We start from the raw sequence: 24,454 nt of genomic DNA, 5'->3' as shown, positions 1-24,454 counted from the left end.
GATCCTTTTCTTTTTTTTTTTTTTTTTTTCCAAAGCAGGCCTGCTGTCGCCCCGCCTAATAACAACTAGCTTTGATTCCTCAGTGGCCACAGAATAGCTACATTCCTCGGATTTGCTCGAACATTCAGAGAGAAACACAACAATGGTTTTCACCCACCACCTCTACATCACAATAGAAACGCCCCACCCCCAACCTCAAAGACCAAACACATATAGAGTGAGGATCACTGCGTAATTACAAAACTGCAAGCAGACTACAAAGTGAGAGATAATGTCGGCTATGTTGTGTAAACTTTGAACTATTTTTGTCTTCCCACCCGGTGCTGCTGTTATTTGAAAGCACAAAGCGACTCCCTGATGCAGAAATCAACCTCCAGGACAAAAACTGTATACAACTAATAAATGTGCCGTTGAGTGTCTGCATGTAGCCACGCTGCAGCAGATGTGAAACCATTTTTTTTTTTTTACATGTTATGGCACAATAACCACTTTGTCACAACTATTAAAACTTTTTATAAAGTATACCTGGATTTAGAGCTTAAAGATGACAGACATTAACCACTTACCATGCTGATGATGCTTGTAACGCGTCATTATTTAACATACAGTACATATTTTGGCTTTCAAACATCGCAGGTCGATAGATATTGTTTCTTATAAACAGCACTAAACTTCAAAGAACAGAACAATTGTCACAAATGAGGGTTTCACAGATTTGGCTATACTTTTGAAAATCATCAAATGGTGACAAATGATGGAGGGGAAAAAAAAAAAAAAAAAAACATCATATGTGAAATCAACAGGTGACCGGAGGTTGCCGTGGGCTCCTGCGGGAGACAGTATCTGTACAGGTGATGTTTTATCACAGACGAAAAGTGAGACACTGATAAATGGCATCCATCGTTTTGAGAGCAGGCGCCCACTGAGAGGATGCTCTGCCGATACATGAACATTATACAGTCTGTTATTAGGTTTAGAGTAGTGGGTGTATTGGTGGACAGCACCAGCCAATACCAGGATAAAAGAGTGCCTGATGGGTGAGGATGTCCCTCCTCCTCCTCCTGTCCATCACCAGGAAGTCCCTGCTGTCCTCTGTCTTATCTAATCAGTCCCTCTTCTTGTCCTGCTCCTCTGCAACCTCCTCCACCTGAGGCCCGCCGGGGAAGGCGTGGTGATACAGGTGCCTGTGATTGGCTGCTACATTGTACAGCTTGTAGAGAGCCTGGTGGAGCAGAGACAAGAGAGAGAGAGGCGGTTAAAGGTGGAGAACAGAGAGAGGTCTGCCTTCTCTCCAATATAATGGAACTAGATGGCACTCAGCTTGTGGTGCTCGAAGTGCCAAAAAATATATTTGAAAAACTCAACATCAATGTCTCTTTCTAGAAATCATGACCCAGTTACTCAAGATAATCCACAGACCTTGTTGTGAGCAGTTTCATATAGGAACTATTTTCTCTCTACTGAACAACACCCATCAACTGTATCACTGCGCAAAAGGAAGCGTGCATCTACTCATGGATGAGAGGCTCATGACAATGTGAGATGTAAATGTTAATGGTGTCCTCCTTGGCTGAACATTAACCAAGATTATAGTCAACTAAAACTAAACTAAAAACTAAAACTAGGTGTGGAAAATAAAACATTTTATTTAACTGAAATAAAAACCAAACTACACTGCGCAGAAGGATGTGTGCATCTACTGCTAGCTCAGCAAACTAACGTTACAGAGTCAGAGTTATTAGAGTTTTGTAATTTTCATTTGGTTTTATTTTTATTTCACTTCTTGAGTTCAGTTCACTTTAGTTTCAGTTAGTTTCCAGAGTGGGTTTTATTGTTTTACTTTAATTTTCATTGTTTAAAAATGCTGAAGTTTTAGTTTCATTTTATTAGTTTCAATGTTAGTTGTAGGGTTTTTTTGTTATACTTTGGGGGCTACTTCTCAGGGGCAAGATTTAAAAAGTTCATTATAGGTATTACAATACAAGCACAACACTTTGTCAAGGTGATTGACTCACCGTCTTGTAGATATCTGCCCCTGAATGAACATATCAGTGCCTCCTCCTGCTTGTTTTGTGACAGATTTGATCAAATTGACTGAGAATAAAACTTACCTTTATTTTAGTTAGTTATGTAAACATATTGTTTTAGTTTTCAGTTTTTATTTCAGCAACCTAAAATGTTTTTAGTTCTAGTTTTTAGTTTAGTTTTAGTTAACTATAATCTTGGTTACAGCTCAGCAAAGGAGAACACCATTAATGTTCACATCTTGCGCTGTCACCAGCCTCTCGTCCCTGAGTAGATGCACGCTTCCCTCTGGGCAGTGATACAGTTGGTAAGTGTAGTTCGGTAGAAAGAAAATAATTCCTACATGAAACTGCTCAAAACAAGGTCTGTGGATTATCTTGACTAACTGGGTCATGAATTCTGGAAAGAGCAACACATTCTCCCCCCAGCTCATCTAATACCAACACAGTGGCTGTACACATCAAACTATGACACTCTGGTTTCCTTCCAGCATTTTTCCACAGAAAATGTACAGGTTTCATTCATAGATGCATACAGACTCTTTTCAAAACTTATAACTTAAGTAAAAAAGGTTTCTTAGATTTACTTCCTGAAGTTTAGGCAACAAAAGAGCATGGCTAGTTTTAGAAAAAACATCATGGCTTGGCTTAAAATAAGTATGTTTGTTTATAATGTAATATCATGTGATATACGTCCCCTGCATAACCTGACATACGTCACTAGAATAGTATACCACACATAGTAGCATATTACGTTTTTATTGAAATAACTCGACTGACTTTTGGTTTCACACAAGACACAAACAGCCGTCCTCTGGGTAAAAGGACAGAGTTTGTTGCATCACAAAAATGCTGCCGCCCGGTGTGTCTCATTCAGCCACTGGAAGGTGCCTCAGTGTGAAAGTATTTGAGAAGTGGGAGTGAAAGTTAGACAGAGACATTGCTCTTGAGTTTTTCAAATGTATTTCTCCGGCGCTCTGAGCACCACAAGCTGAGTGCCATCTAGTTTCATTATATTTGAGAGAAAGCAGACATCTCTGCGGCTGATATCTCCAACACACAGCAACTCACACCAAAACAATCTGGACTGATGAATAGCACTACGGGTAAGAGGAAAAATATGTATTTTTGATTTTGGAGTGAACTGTCCCTTTAAGATGATATCAGGGTAGTGATATAGTAGAGCAAGTTTGGGAGCAATGTGGATAGTGACAAAAAGCCGACAAAGAGACCCATGAAAGTTAAAAAAAAGTGTGTACTATTGTATTTATTTGTATATGTTGCTATGAGGATGTAAATGACATTAGCTCATCAATACTCTCCCAAAAGAAGCCTCTGTTATCCTTTGTAAATATTCCCACGTGGATTGCTTCACTTACCTCATTTGTGCTCCCCTGCAGAGGCATTAATAAGAAAAGAAATATATAGTGTGAGCACAAACATGTATATACACAACATAAATCATGTTTCAATAACAGTTCACTATTACTGTAAATGGATCTGGCCTCAGTCTCTCGGTCACTGATTTAAAGGTGACTGTCGCCCTCTGGTGGTGTAAAGAGACTTGATTATGTCACAGATAAACAGTGCATGTGCACTTGACTGTGCAGCATGTGTCTCTGCTGTACATGGTGTATTCCAGATTATTCTCTTAGTTGATTAACTTTTAGGTCAATTAACAGAAAATCTATCCATTTTAATAGCGGTTTTAATAACAGAACATTTTAAAGCATAAAATAGCAAAGATTTACTTCTTCCAGCCTCTAAAGTAACGTTTGTAGTTTGATATGGCAACAAATTTGACCAATTTCAGCAACAAGCTAAGACACTGTTAAGTAGGAAGTACTCATTTTAGGACATGGGACTTTACTGTTGTGATGTGTGTTAACTTAATTCATGTTTGGTTTGTCTGTGTCTGTGCACATATGAAGAAGTTTTTATCTTCCTGTCCAGTTTGCAAAATCTTGCTGAGGATTCTGCATAATTAATAAGTGAACTTAAACATGGTGAGTATTGATTCAAATATTGATTAAGTAAGACAGATTTATTCCTAACTTCATTAATGTTTATGCTTTCATTGAATTACCTGGTCCCACAGTGCACCAGCCACCTGGTCGATGACGGCACCGAGTTCTCGGTATTCCCCGGAGTACCGGATGTAGGCCCAGGTGCAGAGAGTGATCAGTGCCAGGCCCAGGATCATGTTACACAAGCTGGCAATGATGTCCACACCCACAAAGCCTGTGATGCCCGCAGCCACGTACATGACAAAGATGACCACAAACAGGGTGGCCGGCGTCCGGGCTGCGTGGAAAATGTTCTTGGAGTCATTGTGCTTGATGTACTGGACAAACACCTCGTCGATCTCTCCCTCCAGCTGCTGCAGGTAGCGGCGGCTGAACTCCTCGCCTCCCATCTTCTTCACGCCCCGAAACACCTGCAGGGCCTCCTCTCTGATGTTGCTGTGTCGAGCCTGCAGCTCACTGGGGGCCAGGAAGGGCCGGTCACCGCCGCAGACCTGAGAACGGTACAGAGTAGGGACAGTGAGAGGATTAGACAGCCGGGAGACAAATAGGGATCTATCTGAAAATCCTGTTTTCACCTACCTCCTCCATTTTCTTGTTGTACAGATCCTTTGCAGCCGCGACTGCTGCCAAATTATTCGCCTCTGCTGTGGCCTGAGAGGAAGCAGATAAAAAAAATAGTCATCATTTATTTTAAGGTTATATAAGATAAAATATAAGTAAATAACTTTAAAAACTTGCAATAAAATATTCAGACGATGGAGAAAATGTACCTGCAGCATGGACTTCGGATGTGGCAGCTCCTCACCTTGGTAGATTTTGATGTACGCCTGAAACAAACAAAGGGATGACAAAAGCATTAGAAGTAACAGAACTGGTTAATTTAAAGGGTAACTTAAGTATTTTTCAACCCAAACCCTATTTTCCTACATTTTTGTGTCTAAGTGACTCATGGGATCAATAATTTTTGAAACTGGTCCAGTGCAGAGCGAGAGTGCTGCAGCTGACAGTGGTGGAACAGGCTGCAGTGTAATCACTTAGGGCATTTGTGCTTCGCCAATTTACATCCACTTTAAGTCCACTTTTTTAATACTGACAGGCTCAGCTTGTTACTCTAAAGGCCAAAAAAATACGCCCCTATTATTTTCAAAGTGCAATTCCACACTGGTGGCGGCAAGACGCACATTAAGCACTGCTTGATGCACCACCCCATGACACTTTACGCCACTGTCCTATTTCCAGCCTCGCCACCCCTGGAATTAAAAGCTTTTTCCCTGCACTCGCTCTCTACTCTCCTCTCCTCAGCACTGATGTATAAAGAGAATTCTGTAGCTGTTGCTACAGAGTTAAGATGTCGAGAAATATCCCAAGCTAAATGACCCATAATCCCGTCATTATAAAGACAATGGCCAAAAGATATTGCTAAGCAAGTCTAGTTTTGGGGATTGAATCTTCAGGTGAAAAATCAACTTGAATTGGGGGTTCTCCACACATGATTTTAAGCCCATGCAAAGGTGGAGGAAGTATAGATCTTTCAATAAAAGTACTAATAACTTTGCATGGTCATCTGTTGACAGGCTGCAGCATGACGGGGTCCAGTGTGTGCTAGGGGTGGTACTTGATGCGTGTCACATGTTGCACTGTGCTGTGGCCAGCTGGTGAATTTTCAGTGTGTCTGTCAACATCATGGAAGGATCCCAGTAGAGACAGACCTTTTTGTTTAAGAGTAAGATCCTTTTTGTTTATCGCCATCATCAAACCCACCAAACTCTATTTCAATAAACTGTATTTTTATCATTACTAAACATACTTAATTCAAAGTCAACAGAAACAAAATAAAACTCACAAAAGCTAACTTGGCATGTCTTTCCACTGTTTCAACAATAACTAACTCTGGTTTTGGTGAAATAAACCCTTCATTCACACAGTTAGATGTGACAATATGTTGCCTCTATACATGCTAAAATGACTGTTTATTTAAGTGGAGTTTGGTGGGTTTGGCCATTGTTATTTCGAGCTGTTTCTGGTTAAACAAAAATGATCTTATTCTTTAATAAAAAGGTATATCTCTGTAGGGATCCTTTCATAATGTACTCAGACACTTAGAATAACAATCTGAGCCTGTCAGTGGCAAAAACAAGCACTTTTAGAGAACATAAATTAACCGTGCACAAATGCCCCTAAGGGTTACATTGCAGCCTGTTTAGTGGCTGCAGGCTCCCGCTCAGTACTGGACCAGTTTCAAAAGCTGTTGTTACCATTAGTCATTTAGGCACAGAAACATGTGAAATTAGGGGCCAGGTTAAAAAAATACTGAAGTTACCCTTTAACTAATATTGATAGGTTGAATTTATTCACAGTCGTGCAGAAACATACTCTTTATTAGTTATCAACATACATAATAAAGGACAATATGACTTAATGTCCAGTAGAGGGGATAGAACGAACAGTTTGATTTTATCTGATAATTTAAATGTAAAGTTTTAGTCTTAAGATTAAAAAACATAATCAGTATTGAAAAGAAAGTATAGTGTTGGTTTGTGTGTTTCATATTAACACTGTTCTGTGCTCTGACCTTGAAGTACTCCAGCAGGCCTCTGCAGGTGATCTTGCTGCCGTTGATCTCCTTCACGTCGATGTTACGAGGACTGAGAAGCCACGGGACCAGAACCTTCAGGTTGTTTATGAACTCACCGTCGATCTCTAGACGGGGGAGGAGAGGCAACGCCTGGTGAGTGTGTGCAGTATATGAGCTGAAATTCAACATTGTTTGCTCTGTTATATTCCGTTCCTGGTGGTATGTGTGGTAGTCCGAGAAATGTGGGAGAGATTTAACAATTCAGAGCAGCAAACAGTGTTTTTTCCCCCTGAGCAATATTTCTCAATAACTCCAGTGCACCACCTGCTCCTGTACATATTTACACCTGTTTCACCTCCAAAAACTAAGGTATTGGACATGTTAAAGCTGGAGTGCAGGACATATACTGTAAATGACGGTTCGTCACAGCCCTTGCATAATGAGTTCACACAATTCTAATTAATCCTATCACTGCCAGGAAAAGCTATGTTTATCTGTATTTTGCAGCATACTGGAGTTGTGGTGTCTGTGGCGACTTTGCCGTGCTGGTGCATCAGAAGCAATGCTTTTTACGTTAACCAGTCAGAGCTAAAGGAAGCAGGAATGGGGGAGGGACCATAGTAACAGAGCAGCAGCTGGTAGTATGGTGAAAGCTACAGCAGAAAATCCAAAAGGCATCCAAGAAAAGTTTCTAAAGGGGATGCTTCCGATAAAAAAAGAAACTTGGCTTTTAGAGGAAGGATTAAAGTTTAAAAAAAAAAGACTTAATAAAGCACTCCTGGGGGCAGAGGCGTTACGGCGAGCCCACCTGCAGGCATAGCTCATAAGCACACGTCGACAGTGTTTGTGTAATTACTCCCACTACCAGAGGGGGGAGACAAAAGCTCTACACTCCAGCTTCAAAATTTTGACCCAGTAGAGTGCCCCAGGAATGAGTCCTAAGACCTGGAAATGAGTCAGCATTTTACCACTCATGGTTCCCTTGTCTCAAAGTCAATGGATTTTTGAATGGGTTTTTGTTTGGAAGCCTGAAATAAGGTCTGTGGTTCACATATGCTTAAGAGACTTTTATTTTTTGTTCTACAAGATAAAATATGTCACTAAATACCACACTCTGAAGCTTCTATGTGTCTTAAAAAAAGGCGGTTGCTAACAAGTGGCTAAATGAGACTACAGAAAGTCATCACACTGCGCCGCGCCAAACACAGCTTTACGATCTTGTTATGGCAGTGACGTTAGGTCATGCGACCACAGCGTAGTTCTTTTATAGCTTAACGTTAGCTTATCACTTGGCAACTGCATTTAGACGTCGGTGATCATGAAAGTGGTGTTCATTTCTGGACGTGTAAGCATCATAAACATTTGTTTATTTTCAGCAATAATCCAAAATCCAATGGAAAAATCCCACATGTAGTGCAATGCTAATTTCGGCGTCGGCCTACAGAAAAACGTCAACCCTGGGGCACTTTATGATAGATGAAAAGACAGAGGATTACCAAAGTTAATATAGTTTATCCTTAAAAGGAACATTAATGTATGTGCCAACTGTCATTGCAATTATTCCGAGACATTTCCCTGAGACATTTAACAAAAACAAAAATGTCAATGTCAAGCACTGAAAGAAAAGTCCAAGGATCAACAAAATCTGTATGAAGTATCATGGCAGACCACCAAAAGTTGTCACGATATGTCAGTGAACCAAAGTGGTAGACGTGTGTTCATGAGACACTGAATAAAAAAAGTGTACCTATAATTCGTCCATCAAAGTGTGGGTTGGTGGCCACCTTGAGGCCGGGGTGAGGCATCAGGAAACAGGAGATGTTGGTGAAGCAGGAGTGGATGTGTTTGCGCACGTTCTGCAGCTCCTCATGCTGGTTCTCTGAGATCTAAACCCCAAACACCACAACATGTGTCAAGTTTCAGAAGTGCATTAGTTTGGTTTAGCAAGCCTCACTTAGATCAGAGCAGCAATCATTCAAAATTGAACAATGTCAGTGAGACGTTCAACATCAAAGCAGGGTGGGTGACACTGACCTTAAGTCTCTTCTCGAGGAACTTCATGCCCCCCTCCTGTCCGTAAGGAAACTCATAAGGAAAGCTCCAGTCTCGAACGAGGAAGATCATTGACTAAGACCAAAAACAAACTGACATGGGCATCTTGTAGTGCACATTATGTTCAAATAGTAAATACAAATAAGTCCCTGCATTTTTTGAGTGACAGACACTTTCGAATCCTTTTTAACTGATTATCTAAACTTTCCATTGCTCAGTTAATTTCCTTCCAAACAAACCTCAATCCAATATTTCAAGATGCTTAAAGCAAACACCAATAATAATTTGTAAATGTCATTTCCTGACATTTGGATGCAATCAGCAAATCCATTCAGCGAGGAAAGAAATGATTTACAGTACCTGGAATGGTTTGAGGAAAGTCTCCTCCATAGCTAGTCTGCCGTACTCAGTGAAAAGCTGAAATAAGACAACATGAGTGGGGATGTGAAATGTTGAGTTTAAGTACCGTATTCATTAAATAAAAGAGCAACAGGAATGTCTGAACCACTAGAATGCTTAAGAAATACTATGGGAACGCATTCATTCAGACTATGGCTTCAGTGGTATACTAATACTAATATGCATCATGTCTGGTTGGAAAAAGGTTTCAAATCTGTACTTTGCTCTTTGTGCACTCAGTTATGCATTAATGTCAACACTTATAAGCGTTACCTGCAGGTGCTGAAGGTCGTCCTCTTGTACATTCTGAGAGATGTTGTAAACCTGAAATAGATCATTCATTTACAGTGTAATTTCTATAAAAGTGAAGTATAGAGTACATTTATCTTATAAAATCATGTTGGTGTGTGAAACCAAAGGAACAGTCAAAGAACAAACAAGACCAACAGTCTACAGCCGAGCTAACGGCTCTGCAAGCAGCTGTTTTCAGCTAAATACTGACATCAACATGCTGATAATCTCACAGTGACAATGCTAACATGCTGATGTTTAGTAGGTTTCATGTGTTCACCATCTAGGTTTAGGGCATTGGTTCCCAAACTGTGGGGTGCACCCCTTAGGGGGAGTCCGTTGTTATAAAAGGAGAGCACGGCGAGGCTAAATATAAATGATGGATGAAATTTTTATCCAACCTGCCACTTTGATTTGAGTTTCTGATGTATGAATTAGCTTAACCGGGTCAGTTTAAAGACAAAAATAACATACAGAAAACATGATGACTCTGACTCAAGAAAACTTGACTAAAGTGTGACTAAAACTAATAAGCATTTTTCGTCTCAAGACTAAGACTACATCTAAAATAGCTGTCAAAATTAACCCTGTCAAGTTTGCAAAAAACACCTTTTTTGTAAGTACAGTGAATTTCCGACACAAAGCTTTTTACTTTGAATTGCTTTTTCCTGCTGTAGAGTGAGTGACTAACAGACAGCTACTTGGCAGAGACAACAAACTAACTACACAACATGGCCAAAAGCAAGTATGATGCTGAATATATTAAACTGTGTGGACCTTGAACTGACGACTAAGGGGAAGTTTGGACCCCATGGCTGAACCAGTTGGGAACCGCTGCCCTAACCCATGTTATATTAAGCAAATACAGCACTGGGGAACATAATTTTCAGGTTCATATTATGTGCTATATAGAGCTGGGGACCACTGGACCCTGGGAGAGTAGGATCTTGGAAACATAGGAATGACCCCCATTTAGGGAGTTAGCATGCTAACATTTGCCATAAACACAATGTACAGCTTAGGCTAACAGGGACATAATTTGTTTTTCAGATATGTGGTCATAAACAAGTATTGAACAAATCAAATTTTGACTTGATGATTGCACTTAACAAAAACATTAAAGAGATTCAAATCCCAGCCATTTCTGGTTACTTCCGGTGTTCCTCAAGGTTGTGTCTTGGGTCCCCTTCTGGTTATCATCTACTCACTTCCTCTCTGCTACATTCTCTGCAAATTTAACATCCATTTTCATTGCTATGCAGATGACACCCAGCTCTATCTGCCCACCAAACCTACCTCCCCACAGGTTAAGAGTCTGGGTGTCATCCTCGACAGCACTATGTCATTCCAAGCTCACATTAATAATGTCACTTGGTCTGCGTACTTCCATCTACACAACATTAACTGCCTTCACCCGTCCCTCACACCACACAGTGCTGCCATTCTTGTTCACACCCTTGGTACATCCCGTAATGATTACTGTACCTCACTCCTTTTTGGTCTTCCTCTCAAGTCTATCCTCAAACAAAAGCCCGCCTCAAAACTCACCTCTTTCAAATAACCTATTCAGTCTGACTCCCGTCCATCTCGTCACACATATTCTCTATTCACCCTGAACTTTATTCACTGTAAACTTGATTTGCTGATTATTTGTTTGTTTTTATGTTATTATTTATTTATTTATTTATTTATTTAATGTTACTATATTCCTTATCTCGATGACTTTTTTAATCTGCTGTTATTTTCTCTATCTTTGCCTGTAAGGTGAAAGGTTGTGAAAGGCGCCTATTAATAAAATGTATTATTATTATTATTTTTATAATAACCAGAGTGATTACAGTTTATCCTAAAGGGGGGCGTGAATGTCTCTCAATAGCTGTTGAGATATTTTAGTCTGGACTAAAGCGGCTATACATATATATATAAACATACATATTCTTTAATTTACATAAATATGCACATATGTCTTTACTGAATCAAAGCTGGGTCACACGGGTGAAAGTCACCGTACCTGCATGGAGCTTATCATCGTGCTGAGTGCAAACACAGTGGCTGAATCCCTCAGTGTCGACTGGCTGTCAAACGTGCCTTGTGTGTCCATTAGTAACACAGCAACCTGTGAAACGAGACAGATGAAGACACTGACATGTGCTGCAAGATAATCTTAACGCTTCTCTCGCCTCCTCTGCACTGTGGAGAGGGAGTTGTAATAGTGTGTGGGGGGGATTAGAGAGTCTGTTACAGGCAGGGAAAATGAGTGAGGAAGCAGTCAGCTGGTTTGAATGGAGATTTAAATGGAGAGAAGATCATGAAAGGGACCAGCCCTACTCTGATTTGAAAAAATAACACAAGTACAATAATTTAGGAGGAAATTTAAAGCTGACAAACAGTAGTATTTTGGTTTTTGCTGCTGCCGTCTGTGCAGACTAAAGATAGGAGACATTTGGCTGATGTAAGTGTAAACACAGCTAGTTAGAAGTGTCTAAATTCAGAAATGGCTTCCTTCTAGTGTGGTTTTCCTGAGCAGCTTGTACGTGTGAATGCGTGTAACTGTATGAATATAAAGGTGAGGAGCAGACCTGTTGCCAAGATGAATAAAAATATTTAAAAAGGTAGCAAAGAAGAAGGTTAATGAAGTATCAGTGTCATGTTTAATTATGCCTCATTATACCTTGCTGCATTATAGTAATCTCTAGAGAATGGTGTACAGTCAAGGGCATCACCTTTCTGCCATCTGGCTTGTCCACCAGGAAGACCTCGCTCCAGATCTGGATCCCGGTGGTCTCCCTCTCTGAGCCCCCCCTCCAGGAGAAACCAGTCAGAGGCTCCTCTGGATCTCCGAGCCAGCCTTCAGATGCCTGAGCACAGCGGGATCACAAGCGTTAGTTCAAGTGTTTAAATATCTTTTATCCTTTTTAATGAAGAGTGGGATTTCTGGTCAGTATGTGCTCTGCTGTTTTTCTTTTATTGCATCTGCCTTGTTTATACAGCAGTCACAATAACTACAAACAATATAGTATATACACAATATATATTACAGCTGTGGTTCCCAACTAGTCCAGCCACGGGGTCCAGAGTTCTCCTTAGTCATTAGTTGAAGGTCCACACAGTTTAATACATTCAGCGTCATTTTTGCGTTTGGCCACGTCGTTGTGCTACTTTGCTGTCTCTGTGAAGTAGCTGTCTGTAGCTGTTGAGCAGGAAATGGCACTTCAAAATAAAAGCTATGTGCTGGAAATTCACTGTACTTCAAAATAAGTGTGTTATTACAATCTTGACACGTTTGCGAGTCACTTGCAGTGCAATCGACCACGACCCACACATTACTTTGGACTGTGGGAGGAAGCCGGAGAAAACCCACACTGACACGGAGAGAACATGCAAACTCATAGCTTTAAAAAATGAGCTTGTCACAGCCTCTTAAAGAAAGTAGTACATCCAATTATTTTTTACCACGGGGGCCATGGCCTCCCCTGGCTCCTCTTGGGAGCACCACTGCATCCAAGCCAATAGTCTGAGGGACATCCCTGTAGCTTCACCGAAAAAGTGCAAAACCTTACTTTTTTTTCCATTTCTCTTTTTATTTCCAAACTTTTTTCAGATTTTCTTACCTATCCTTTTATGAATTTATTTACATCCATTTATGTGCTGCATCCTATTATGTTCTTGCCACCCTTTCAAAATTTAATTCACTGAAAAAATGTAATAAGTCTGAGTCAAAATGCATTTTTAAAACGTCCAGTAATCTACTCATTTGCTGTGTTATACTTAGTAAGAATACCTGAAACTGTCCCCCACAAAGATAAATAGTTATTAAAGATACTTTTGGCAAGTAACGCCATAATTTGCAAATGGCTGCAAGTTGATCCTCCAACATTGGCCCAATGGCTGGGGATTATAAACCAAATTTACTGTATGGAAAGACTTATTTTCATTTTAAGGCTTGAGATGGAAAAATGAACAAAATATTGGGAGAAATTGATAAATTGATTGTGTATAAACGCTGTTGAGAAAAGTGTGATACTGTACACCAGGATGTATGTGAAAAATGTACTCTGATTTGATCTCGTAACATCCATGACGACCTCATGTTCTTTGTTTCTTAAATAAAAAAAGTCAGTAATGTTCATAAGCTAAATCACACCTTTCAACGGTGACGAAACTGAATTTCTAGGACAAAGGAATTAGACAAACTAGAGTATCAGCAAAATATCTGATATTGGCAGACTCACAGCAGATTCGTTTTAGCCCAACGTCAATATACAAAAGTCAGAACCAATCTTTTAAACATGCGGTTGTCGCATTTACCTTCGAAAAGCAGGAAAAAAATGTGTGTGTTAGATTTTTTAAGGTAGGAGGACCACACTCCAGGATCTGACACTCCAGATTCAAAAGCTAAACCCCATCCATGGATGTGTTACTAAACAGGCCTACGTGGCACAAGTTCAGGGGCCTCAAAATGCCAGTGGGTCCCCTGGCCCTCAGCTGCATAATGTTACTCATATTAAGATGTACTGATGAGGAAGACACTCAAAATGACCACAAAAAGATAAAATAAGACCGCAAACAAACACAAAATAACTACAGAGAGGGCAAAACAACTACAAATAAGGAGAAAACAACTAAAAAAAGACACAAAATAAAAACCTAAAGGCGCAAAACAACCACCAAGAGACACTAAATTACCTCAAAAAGACACAAAATGGCTACAAAGAGGGATGATGCTACAAAAAAAGAGGCAAAACCACCACAAAGTCTGTGTTTCTCTCTCCTATGTAGGAGAGATACGTAGGTAGCAGTCGCTTAGTCCATAAGAACTTGGGTTGGGAAAGACACCGAACCCCCAACTGATCGAGGTGCCTGTCCATGGGCAGCACTCTCGCTCTGACACCTCTTCATGTAATACATGTACAGGTCCTGTTTGTGCATGTGTGTGTATTTCGGGGCTGTGTGTGTATGACAACAGTGAAAAAATTTAATTTCCCCTCTGGGATTAATAAAGTATATCTTCTCCTTCATATCTGCACCCAGGGGCCCCATTGTTTTACAACCTGCCCGTGACCGCCATCGCCCGCGCAGTCACTTACATGGTTGTACATGTATCGCAGCATGAAGTCCATGAGGAAGGACTTGCCCTTGCGGAAAGCTCCAGCCACAGAGATGGCCACCACCTCACGGTCTCTGACCTCCTCCGCCAGCAGGATGCGACTCAGCGCCGCCTCGTCCAGCTCGAAGGTGTGGTCATCTTTGACCAGCAGCACCTGCACTGGCCGGGCCCGTCCGTCCGGCTCCTCCTCCTCTGAGCTCCAGTCGTAGACATTTTTGTCACTGAGGGACCCTGGAGGAGAAGACAGAGGGGGAGAGAGCCCAGTAATGGAGAAGTAGTGAAGGAAAAACACATTTTTAATTTATTTAAACATGGTTGCATGCACAGAAATGATCATGTTGATGCTGCTGATATTTTCCGTCTTGTAACGAACCCTGAAAAGTCGACTAAAATGTTATTATAAAAGTGAGTGATGGGCCAGGACGTATCCACAGCGACGATAAGCAAACTTAGTGGTCCATTAAGGGGAGGAAACAGGAGAGTTGAGTCCATTACTCCTTCCTGTTAGCATCAGATCAATAGCATCGCCTGCAAGCTTGTTAATACTAATAATGAATCACGCCATGCTATCCATCCCATCTGTTTGTGTCCAATGAGATCATGTGCATTCAGAGCTTTTTCTGGCGCTTTCCTGGCAGTGACTCAGTGTGTTTCCAATCTCTGCTGTCTCATATAGAGCGTGCGAGCTGCATGACCGTCCTGATGCAAACACTGTGGGAGTCTCAGCTTCCAGATCCCATTCATGTAATATACCACTAACTAGTGTCTGACCCTGTGAGCACAGAAGCACGAAAATACACACACACATATACGTCATTCGGTCCAATCTGTGTGGCTGTGATGTTCATTTCAAGGATGTAATTGCACATTAAGCATGCCTATGAGTGTTACAATGACACTGTGGCAGATTAAGGCGTAGCGAGCAAAATTTGGGAGCATGCTGAAAGATTAATGCCGGGTGCCAAGAATGCACGGTGAATAATTGAAGCAGGAATCAGCCAAGGTTTCCTCTCAGGCCCTGAAGAAGACTGTCAGTTCGACTCCACGTCTTTCTGCAAAGGCCTCAGCCCAGGCCTGGCTCCAGCCTGTGCCTGGTTAACCTGATCATGTTGCTGCTGCTCTTAAAACCAACCGAAGACGTCAGAAGCTCTGTCTGCTTAAAGTGGGTCAAACCAGATAAACTCACTAATGACAAACAGCATTCTCCCCCTCTTTTCCCTCAACCTTGATCCAGTCCTCTTTCCTCTCTCCTCTCACAGGCCTGTATTTAAAGTTGAGTGATGTCAGTACATATTAGGATGCTGGTTGTCATTACAATCATGGTGGTGCAGGGTGATAATGATGATAGCAGTGAAGCTGGGTATAAAGATGATGCTGATAATCATGACAAGCTATTTACTGATGCAACATTACATAATTTCATGGCAGATGCACCACAGAGCATCATAGGAGGCTCAATGTGACAAACACAATGAGATCATAGGGTTATTTTCAGGCCTTTTGGGAGCCTGGACACAGCATTTCCTCATATTGTACACATTTTTTTCCCAAATGGTGACAATATGTGCTTGCTTATGCTTGACTGACCGACATCAATGCAGTGACAAATATAAAATAATGTGTATTTCTCATTATATATGATATTAGGATGAAAATAAAAACAGTGGTTGCAGTTTTAAGGCAACAAAAACAAGCCCACCATGGTGGAAAACAAACATCTAATTGGCTGCATTGCTTACACCCTCGCCTCGACAGTCAGGAGTAAGGAGGAAAAAAAATGTATGTGCGTCAATGAGAGCATGAAATATCAAATGGTGTACGTACACTCACCCCAGCTGTCTCTTTCTTTGCGGTGTTTGGCCATTATACTGTCCTTATATCCCCTCTGTTTGTCCGTTAATCAGCGGCCCTAGTCGGTAGTCATGAGTGTCGAAGGGTAGGGAGGATGCCCTAGCTCCACCGAAACGATGCTCGTATCGCAGGAGGATGATGGAGCTTTTCTTCCCTGCGTGATGCGGGGCCCGTGAACGCAGCCAGGGGGCGCTGTTGTCTGTTGTGGCCGCTCGGTGTGATGTAGCGGAGGAATAATGCGGAAAAAATGACTGTGGTTCAGCGGATATTGTGCTAGAATGAGCGAAACCACCGAGAATGTTAAGTATGGCTGTTGCAATTGATGTCGAGTCTCTTTCATTGAGAGTACTGTGAAGTTACATTGACAGCTTCCGCCGGAAGGTGGCGGCAGTTACACAGAGAATGGAGCTCACGCTGCCTTCGCGGAGCGTCGTAAATAACCAGTACAGAAACAAATCTACTGTGCAGAAATGAACCTACTGTACAAAAAATTAACCTACATACTGGATATGACGTGCAGTGGTGGTAGAAGTGCTCAGATCCATTAATTAGAGGTAGAAATCATGAATTCAAAATGTTATACAAGTAAAAGTGCATTTGTATTACCAGCAGCTGGTGTTGCAATGTTATTGTTAACATGGAAATACTGCCTCTAATGCTTTTAAAATTGTATGTCCTCAGGTTTTAGCACTGAATCGAGAATTTTATGATCATTACATTCTTGTTACTGAAAAATCCTGTTAAAATCATGTTTTGTTGATGTATTCAAAGTCTTTTATACTCTTTTTTAAAAAAAAATTATTTTGTGGTCTGCTTTTTTGTGTTTTGCTGTATTTTAGGTAGCCTTGTGTAACATTTTGGCCAAGGGACTATAGATGACAAATAGCCTTTTGTCTAATTCTGGCATTTTTATACCATGTGTATTTATTAATTTGCACTGTCCCTTCCTTTAAAAAAAAAATAATAATATTTTTATTGGTTTTTAAACAACATATAAACTGCTATACAGCATTATGAAAGAAACAGAAAAAGGGATATACATATGCACATGTACACATATGCATATATATATATATATATATATATATATATATATATATATATATATATACATAACAAGATATGCACAAAACCTTCAAAAGAACAGGCAGTTGCAGAAGATGAAGGCCTAAGATGGCTACAAGATGTAATAAATAAATAAAGTAATTAAGCACTGTCCCTTCTTAAATAAACTAAACTAAGCAAAATGCACTTTAAAGTATCACAGGTTAAAGAGCTCAGTATGCAGATAAAGTGTTATAGAGTGTTATTTTATCACAAGCAAATATATGTGAGGGCATTTTAATTTAATAGATCAATCATCAATGTGCAAATTAATCATTAATATAGTGTAGAGCTTCTGCATATTCACTTCTAAAAGTTCATTTAGCTGTTCATACTTTTGAACTATTATTTACGTAACATTTTGATTGCAAGACTATTTTTTGATGATGCTCTACTGTTGCTTGTTGCTTTGCATGGCTTCTGTTCTCTCTTGCTGTCTTTATGTTGTCTTTGTTTTGTGAATTGTCCTGTGATTTTTTTTTTTTATCCCTTTATTGGTTTCAAAACATCTTGCCAAAGGACTGCAGCTGGCTCACACTGGCACATTTACAGAAATGTTGATTAATGTGTGTTGTCCTTATAAATAAATACATCTAAATCTGATTTTACAGTTATTTTACATCAGTTAAATTCCCCATTACTTTCTCAACCAATCAGTAAAAGTAAAATACCACAAATAAGTTAGAAGTGAAAGCCCTGCAGTCAATATTTACATATGTAAACATACAGAAGAAGTACCTTCATGCAGGCAAAAACAGTCTGTGATGAAGTTATAGTACACAACAGGATCACTATAACATGTGAGCAGCATTTTAATGTTGTAGCAAGCCACAGTGGAGCTGACTGTAGCTGTTTTATGTACTTTTTACTGTATGACAATGCACTATATTTAAGATCTCAAGGTGCAAATTAACTAGTCACTACAGCTGAGTAAAGAATACAGTATTTTGCTGTTAAATGTGGTGAATTCAAAGTACTATGTTGTAGAACATTAAGATATCTAAGTAAAGTACAAGTACTTGAGACTTGCATTTAGTTACAGAACTTGAGTAAATGCAAGCCTGCTTAGTCACTGGGGATGTCAGAACTTTCCCCAATACTCTTGAAATGTATGGGCTGAAACACAAAATGCTATCAATCACAGTAGCCGGTGCAAAACAAGTTACTGCAAAATAACTTGCAATAAAGTAAATCTTTGTTGTGCTGCAGCCAAACTACAAAGCAATTAAGATAACATAAGATAAGATAAGACGTTTTTATTGCACTCTTTGGTTCCTCTGGGCCTTTCAAAGCATTGCTGCAGGATTTTTGTACACAGTCTTCTGTATGCCAAAGTCACGGTGTGTCTTAGCTGGTCTTTGTAATCACGTAAAGATGCCATTTTTGCATTTTTATTGTTCGTTATTAGTATATATTACCATACTTTGTGGCTTTTCTTTGTAGTAATCTTATTTTGTGTTTTATATATGCTTGCTTTAGAGCTTTACATTTTTATTCTGTATTTTTCTTCTATGTTGTCTGTCTGTAACTCATGTTGCTGCCTGTCTCGACCAGGACACTCTTGAAAAAGAGATTTTAATCTCAAGAGGTTTTTCTGGTTAAATAAAGGTTTCATAAATAAATAAATTAGAGAGAAGAGTCAGGCGTTGCAGCAGCACCAAGACAGACATAAATACAGATAAATAGAGAAGTAAGAAATAAAAAATAAAATAAATAAATAAATAAGAGGTGTATACAAGCAGTATAAGAGTAGAAGTAAAAAAAAAAACCGAATTATTTAAGAGCAATTAAAGACAGTGTTACAAGGTAAAGTGACACTGTATGATTAATAGCAGCTGTATTCTATTAAAAAAGTGTACACAAGAATGATATATATAGTGGAAAAGTCATGATACTTGGTGTTGTCTGTATTGATATAGCAAATAGAAATGTAATGTAGTATATGATGTGGTAAAACCAAAAAAGTATACTATGATATAGCACAGTAAAGTATAGTATGAGGTATTAGATGTTATATAAGGGGCAATATAATAATAGTAAATAGTTTTTAATCTGTTGCTGTTGCATTTTAATCATTGTTGCTGTATTTTAATGTATGGGGCTGCTGTGATGACTTAATTTTCCTGTGGGGATAATAAAGTAAACTACCTTTGTATTGATATAATAAAAAATGATTAAAAAAATTGAATCTGATTTTTTTTTTCCAATTTTGTTGTTGTTTTGTTTGTTTTTTTGTTTGTCTTTTGTTTCTTAGTTTGTTTGTTGTTTTTTTTTAAACATTGTATTGATTTTTCTGTTGAGCAGATCGATTTTACGAGGAGCTCCTGAACGCAGCACCAGGATCCTGTAACTGCGACTCCACAGAGATTAGCACCAACACACTGTTGCTTTTTTCGGCTGAATTTTTTGGGAGAATAAATTGAAGACTATCACTTGACTTTATTGACGTGTTTTATCGTTAATCTTTCATATACGAGTGTGAGCCTTCTCTTAAACTGTCAGCGGGGGGAAATGACATGTCAACGGCCAAACTTGACGCCTGCGAGGACCGAACTCGACTGTAACGTCTGCGCTGCCGTTGGACCAAAGGAGACGGAGTGAACAGCAACAGCCAACTCAAGTTTATTACTGTTTCCTCGATAACAAAGGGGGACCCTTTCCTCCTCTTTTGGTGCTGTTATTCGACGCCATAGTGCCGCTAAAGGACTGTGACAGATTTAAAATGCAAGGCGTACTCGTCCACGGTGTTTGCATTGTTAAAGGTAGGCACGGCCGAAGTTGGAAGCAGCGGCGAAGCTAACTTAACGTTTGCTAGCTAGCTTTAGCTGTTAGCTGACTTGGATGCTAAGCCCCCCCTAACTCACCCCATCCAGTAGTCATGTTAGACCTGGCTCTGGCTATTTGCTGGGGTGACCACAGTGTCCATGCTAACGTTACACATATGCTAATATTGTTTTAGTGGTCAGGAGGGGGTTTAAGTAACTTTAATTTGAGTGGTAGCGTGAGAGGAATTAAATACCTAGGTTAGGCTGTTTGACAAATGTCACGGTATGTGACTAAAATATCTTTTCTGCTGCTATTGACGCACATAAATTAGATGCTTGTCAACTTTGTGCTGCCATTACAACCCTTTTCATACTCCTTTCTTTACACCTTTCCTCTAAAACTTCTCTCATGTCTCTGTATCAGGACATGGAGCACGGAGAAGGACAGTTTGAGCAACAGTGATTAACTCATCAGGACCTCAGCTTCATCGAGCCACCGCCGCCAGATTGGATCAACTAAATGTAAAGGATCGTTTGGTTCGAGCCACCATGGATATCTTTCCCCGGCCGAGCGGTGAGATCCAGAGGAGGAACCCTCAGCATGACTTCGAGCTCATTCAGAGGGTGGGAAGTGGCACATATGGGGACGTGTACAAGGTACAGTGAAATTCCCACAGCCTGTCATTAGCGCTGCAGATAGCTTGGTCCACCATCACATGACTAGTCGACTTAATTGAAGGCAGAGTGTTGTTTGTTTTGTATGAAATGCTAACATGTGGCCAACACATTTGACAGGAGCTGTTGAATCAGGGCCAAGCTCTGCATCCCTTGTGATAGTCTTCATCAGCCACTAAAATACACTTATTAGGAATAACTGCAGTTCAGGGTGGCAATCGTACTGTAACTCACCATACAGTAGTTGTAGTAGTAATTAAGTAGATGCACAGCACGCAGGAGGGCTGAATTACTTCTTCTTTTAATTTAATCTTCATTTTAAACGTGCCAAATGAAGATCAAATTAAAAGAAGCAAGTCAGCTCTCTTGTGTGCAGTGCATCTACTTCTTTACTATCAATCTGATGTTTCCTGCCATCACCTGCACCAAGTCAGGAGGACTGACAGCGTGTGCTTTCTAATTGATAAGTTTGTTTCTTCATTAAGATCCCCATTAGCTTTTGCATTGCAGCAGTTACTCTCTATGGGTTGTGCCCAGTTACATGGTGACAGCACAAAAAATACACAATCACGCTAGGGTTTCAATGGTATGAGATTTCATGGCACGATAATCGTCTCAGATAATATCACGATTTCATGGTATCAAAGTATTATTGAAGTTATATTATCACAGGTCAGAATGACTCTTAAAGAAATAAAAATGGAACGGTTATAATGGTTGAAACTTGAAACCATTTTGTTAATGGAAGTTTGTGTAAAAAGTGTCTTTTTTAAAAAAAAAAAACTAAAATAAAGGTGAGCTAGATAAGCAAATGCACATGGTATGGTAACTGGCAACTTTTATATGATGGTATACTTGAAAGCTGGTAAAGCGCTGCAACCCTAATTCACATTATACAGCATAATATGCTATCATAATGCATCATAATGTGCAGCTGCTGTAAATTAAAAAACAGCAATTAACATAGTTTACAAAACACAAAGAAAATAGACCAGCTCTAACTGAATTCATCATGATCTTACAGATTAGTATCATCATTTAACATATAATTAAAACACCAAAGAATGCTCGATAATTACAAAAGTTTCTTCTAAAGAAGTGCTCTTTTTGAATTATTTTATTTTGTTGTGTAATATGATCTAGAGGTGAATGCCCTTCTTGCGTTGCTCTGTATATTATGTTATTATGTTATTAGATCTATTGACTAGAAGTAGATTAAACAAAAAAAAGAATATGCCATGATGGATAAATTGATTCAGTGAAATGACAAATATTTGCTGGTTCCACCTTCTCAAACATGAGGATTAACTACTTCCTGTTTTCTTCCATGATAGTAAGTGAAATATCTGTTTAACTGTAGATCATTCAACTTAAACTAAGTATAAAGTCTGCAGAATAATCTATAATACAAATAGTAGTTGCAGCCCTATTATTGTTTTCTTACTTATGCAAGCTGCATCATGGTGAACTGAAACAATTTCCCGAACTTGTTTTTGACTGTGCTAAGTGAGGCAAACCGTGGATGCTTGTACCTGCTTGTCCATTTTATTCACATCACTTTTTCTTCTTCTGTGGAGACCATGTTACCCATTGTGAGTAGCATGTATGAAAACAGGGTGAGTCATTCCCCAAAACTGATATTGACCTATCAGTGATTGAATAGAATTACTGATATTTTACCTAAATAATTGTAAAGAATCTTAGATGATGGCATGATGCATGATGGAGCAGTATTTCTGCCATGATTATAGATACTGTTATGATTAAGGTGGAGAAAGAAGGAACCATTCATGCGCTAAATTTATTTGCTGCCTTTAAAAGCCCTTCTACTTTCATCCAAATATTTTTAGTTTACACTGATGAAATTGTGCAAGAGTGCAGTCTTTCACTCACAGACAGCACCATGTACACATTTGCAATCATTTCAGAGTCCACAGGCAGACTCGACTGCCAAAACAGGACTGTCCCAGAGTCAAAACCTTTCAAAGTATGCAGAAAAAATCTCAAATTAACAAATTATTACAAGAGAGTTACAAATGACTGCATAAAATCTAAAGAAAATGTTGCTTTATGGCAGTATTGGTATCAAATGGATACAGTTTTGGAGGAGAGTTACTGCAGGAATGATTAATGAGATATGAGAAAAATGAATGAAGTCTACACAGAAACCGTCTAGCTAAACAAGATAATTTATCCACATTTTTCCCCACTATCAGCTGGCTGTAGGGAGGTGTGTTTTGCAGGAGAATTTCTCGTGTTTATCCATCTGCCACAGATAAACAGACGACCCATCTGATCCAGAGTGTGATAGCTCAGACAGCCTGTCATGGTCCCTCTCCATACAAAGCCTCTCTGGCCAGCCCCCACCCCCAGACAGGCCACCGGTGGAATGCTGCGCCTGGTATTCTCCCACAGCTCGCAGGCCAAGGGCTGCAGCGGGCTGAAATATGATCAGGCCCCTGTCTAAACATGCGTTTCACTATGGGTGTGTTCTGGGCCGCACTGACAGCAGAAACACCTTTGGGGAAAAAAGTCCTCCTTCGGCCTGCTGTGACTTTTATTGGGCACAGAATTCCATGCCGCAGATGATTCATTACATCTGATTATATTAATTTGAGAATCAGATATTGTTGGTGATAATGATTCATTTATCATCATTATAATGTCATAGCATTGGTTCTCAGTGTAGTGTGTTGCCACAGTATCCTTTTATATGCTGGAATTTTCTCTAGAATCAGTACTTTTTATATATTTTTCTGTAAGGATCGGCACACAAATGGTCAGTAATGTAGGGGATTGGAGTATCGATACTTGAGTAGCTCTGCCTCTGTCAGCATTCGTGTCAAATGTGGATGACAAAGAAGGAACCTTAAAGTCCTACACATTGTCAGTCACTTGTCTTGACTACATTAGCAGTGTTTTGGTAGTTTAAAGAATTTTTTGAAACCTCAATAAGCCTTTTGTGGTGTGCAAGAACTTTAAGCTGTTTGAATTTGGATGTAAGGAACAATGACTACATTCACATGCACATTCAAGTATTTTGTTTTTTTGTCCTTACTCTGAAAATGAGCTGTTTACATGGCCTTGGTAAATGGACCTGCATTTGTGTAACGCCTTTCTAGTCTTCTGACCATTCAAAGCGTTGTTTTTTTTATATTATAGCCCTTTTTAAACAGGAATTGTGCAAATTTGCAGGAAAGCCCAATCAGTCTTCTTTCAGCATTGGCAGTATAAAAACAAAATCGGGGAGTGCAGCAAAATGCCGCCTACCTACTTTTGTTTATACAGAATGTGCCTTTTTCGGGGCAATGGGGGGGCGTGAGCAAGTAACAAAATGTGTAGCTCAGCATGTGACATAAACAGTGACATGGAGGGAAGCCGCAGCTGGTCAGTCCTTCGGTGATTCTCCCGTAAGTCGGCCCGTTCTTCACCGTCCCCGGTTAATGGCCTTTTCATTTGCGAGGACAAGGAGGGCGCGCAATTCTTTGTTTCCTCAGTTGCTCATCTTTACAGTGTCTGTCAGGTTTGTGTTTCACTCTTGCTATTAGCTGCTCACTAATTCCTGCTATTAGCTGTTTCCTGTT

The 24,454-nt window shown here is 39.8% G+C and overlaps 2 protein-coding genes and 1 long non-coding RNA gene across 7 annotated transcripts in view; 2 read left to right on the top strand and 1 right to left on the bottom strand.

Annotated features, from left to right (window-relative positions):
• Nucleotides 1-187: 187 nt before the first annotated feature.
• atl1 (atlastin GTPase 1) lies at nt 188-16,816 on the bottom strand. 2 transcript variants are annotated; one of them, XM_049596990.1, is made up of 14 exons: nt 16,300-16,816; nt 14,456-14,706; nt 12,092-12,226; nt 11,380-11,484; nt 9,351-9,401; nt 9,039-9,095; nt 8,661-8,753; nt 8,374-8,512; nt 6,624-6,751; nt 4,822-4,878; nt 4,631-4,702; nt 4,111-4,542; nt 3,404-3,418; nt 188-1,222 (listed from the first exon to the last, which is right to left on the bottom strand). In XM_049596990.1, exons 1-14 carry the CDS (start codon nt 16,337-16,339, stop codon nt 1,106-1,108), a joined length of 1,692 nt encoding a protein of 563 aa, XP_049452947.1. In that variant the 5' UTR covers nt 16,340-16,816; the 3' UTR covers nt 188-1,105. The 2 variants fall into 2 exon arrangements, with proteins under 2 accessions (XP_049452947.1, XP_049452948.1); XM_049596991.1 differs by having other exon boundaries at nt 16,306-16,814.
• Nucleotides 6,683-14,538, top strand: LOC125901336 (uncharacterized). The gene is made up of 3 exons (XR_007450968.1): nt 6,683-6,779; nt 12,119-12,249; nt 14,400-14,538. It is a non-coding gene; the product is annotated as an uncharacterized LOC125901336 (long non-coding RNA).
• A 2,938-nt stretch (nt 16,817-19,754) lies between the features above and the next one.
• The window catches only part of map4k5 (mitogen-activated protein kinase kinase kinase kinase 5), a 42,932-nt gene continuing 38,232 nt past the window's right edge, over nt 19,755-24,454 (top strand). For all 4 annotated transcript variants that reach the window (XM_049595612.1, XM_049595611.1, XM_049595610.1 and 1 more), the window contains exons 1-2: nt 19,755-20,192; nt 20,620-20,852. In XM_049595612.1, coding sequence (XP_049451569.1) covers nt 20,745-20,852 — 108 coding nt within the window. In that variant the 5' untranslated portion in view covers nt 19,755-20,192; nt 20,620-20,744. The remainder of the gene's footprint in view (nt 20,193-20,619; nt 20,853-24,454) is intronic.

The sequence above is a fragment of the Epinephelus fuscoguttatus genome, linkage group LG14, assembly GCF_011397635.1.
Source record: "Epinephelus fuscoguttatus linkage group LG14, E.fuscoguttatus.final_Chr_v1".
Classification (NCBI taxonomy): Eukaryota; Metazoa; Chordata; class Actinopteri; order Perciformes; family Serranidae; genus Epinephelus; species Epinephelus fuscoguttatus.
The sequence above is the reverse complement of the archived record's forward strand: the minus strand, read 5'-3'. Positions and strand labels throughout refer to the sequence as shown.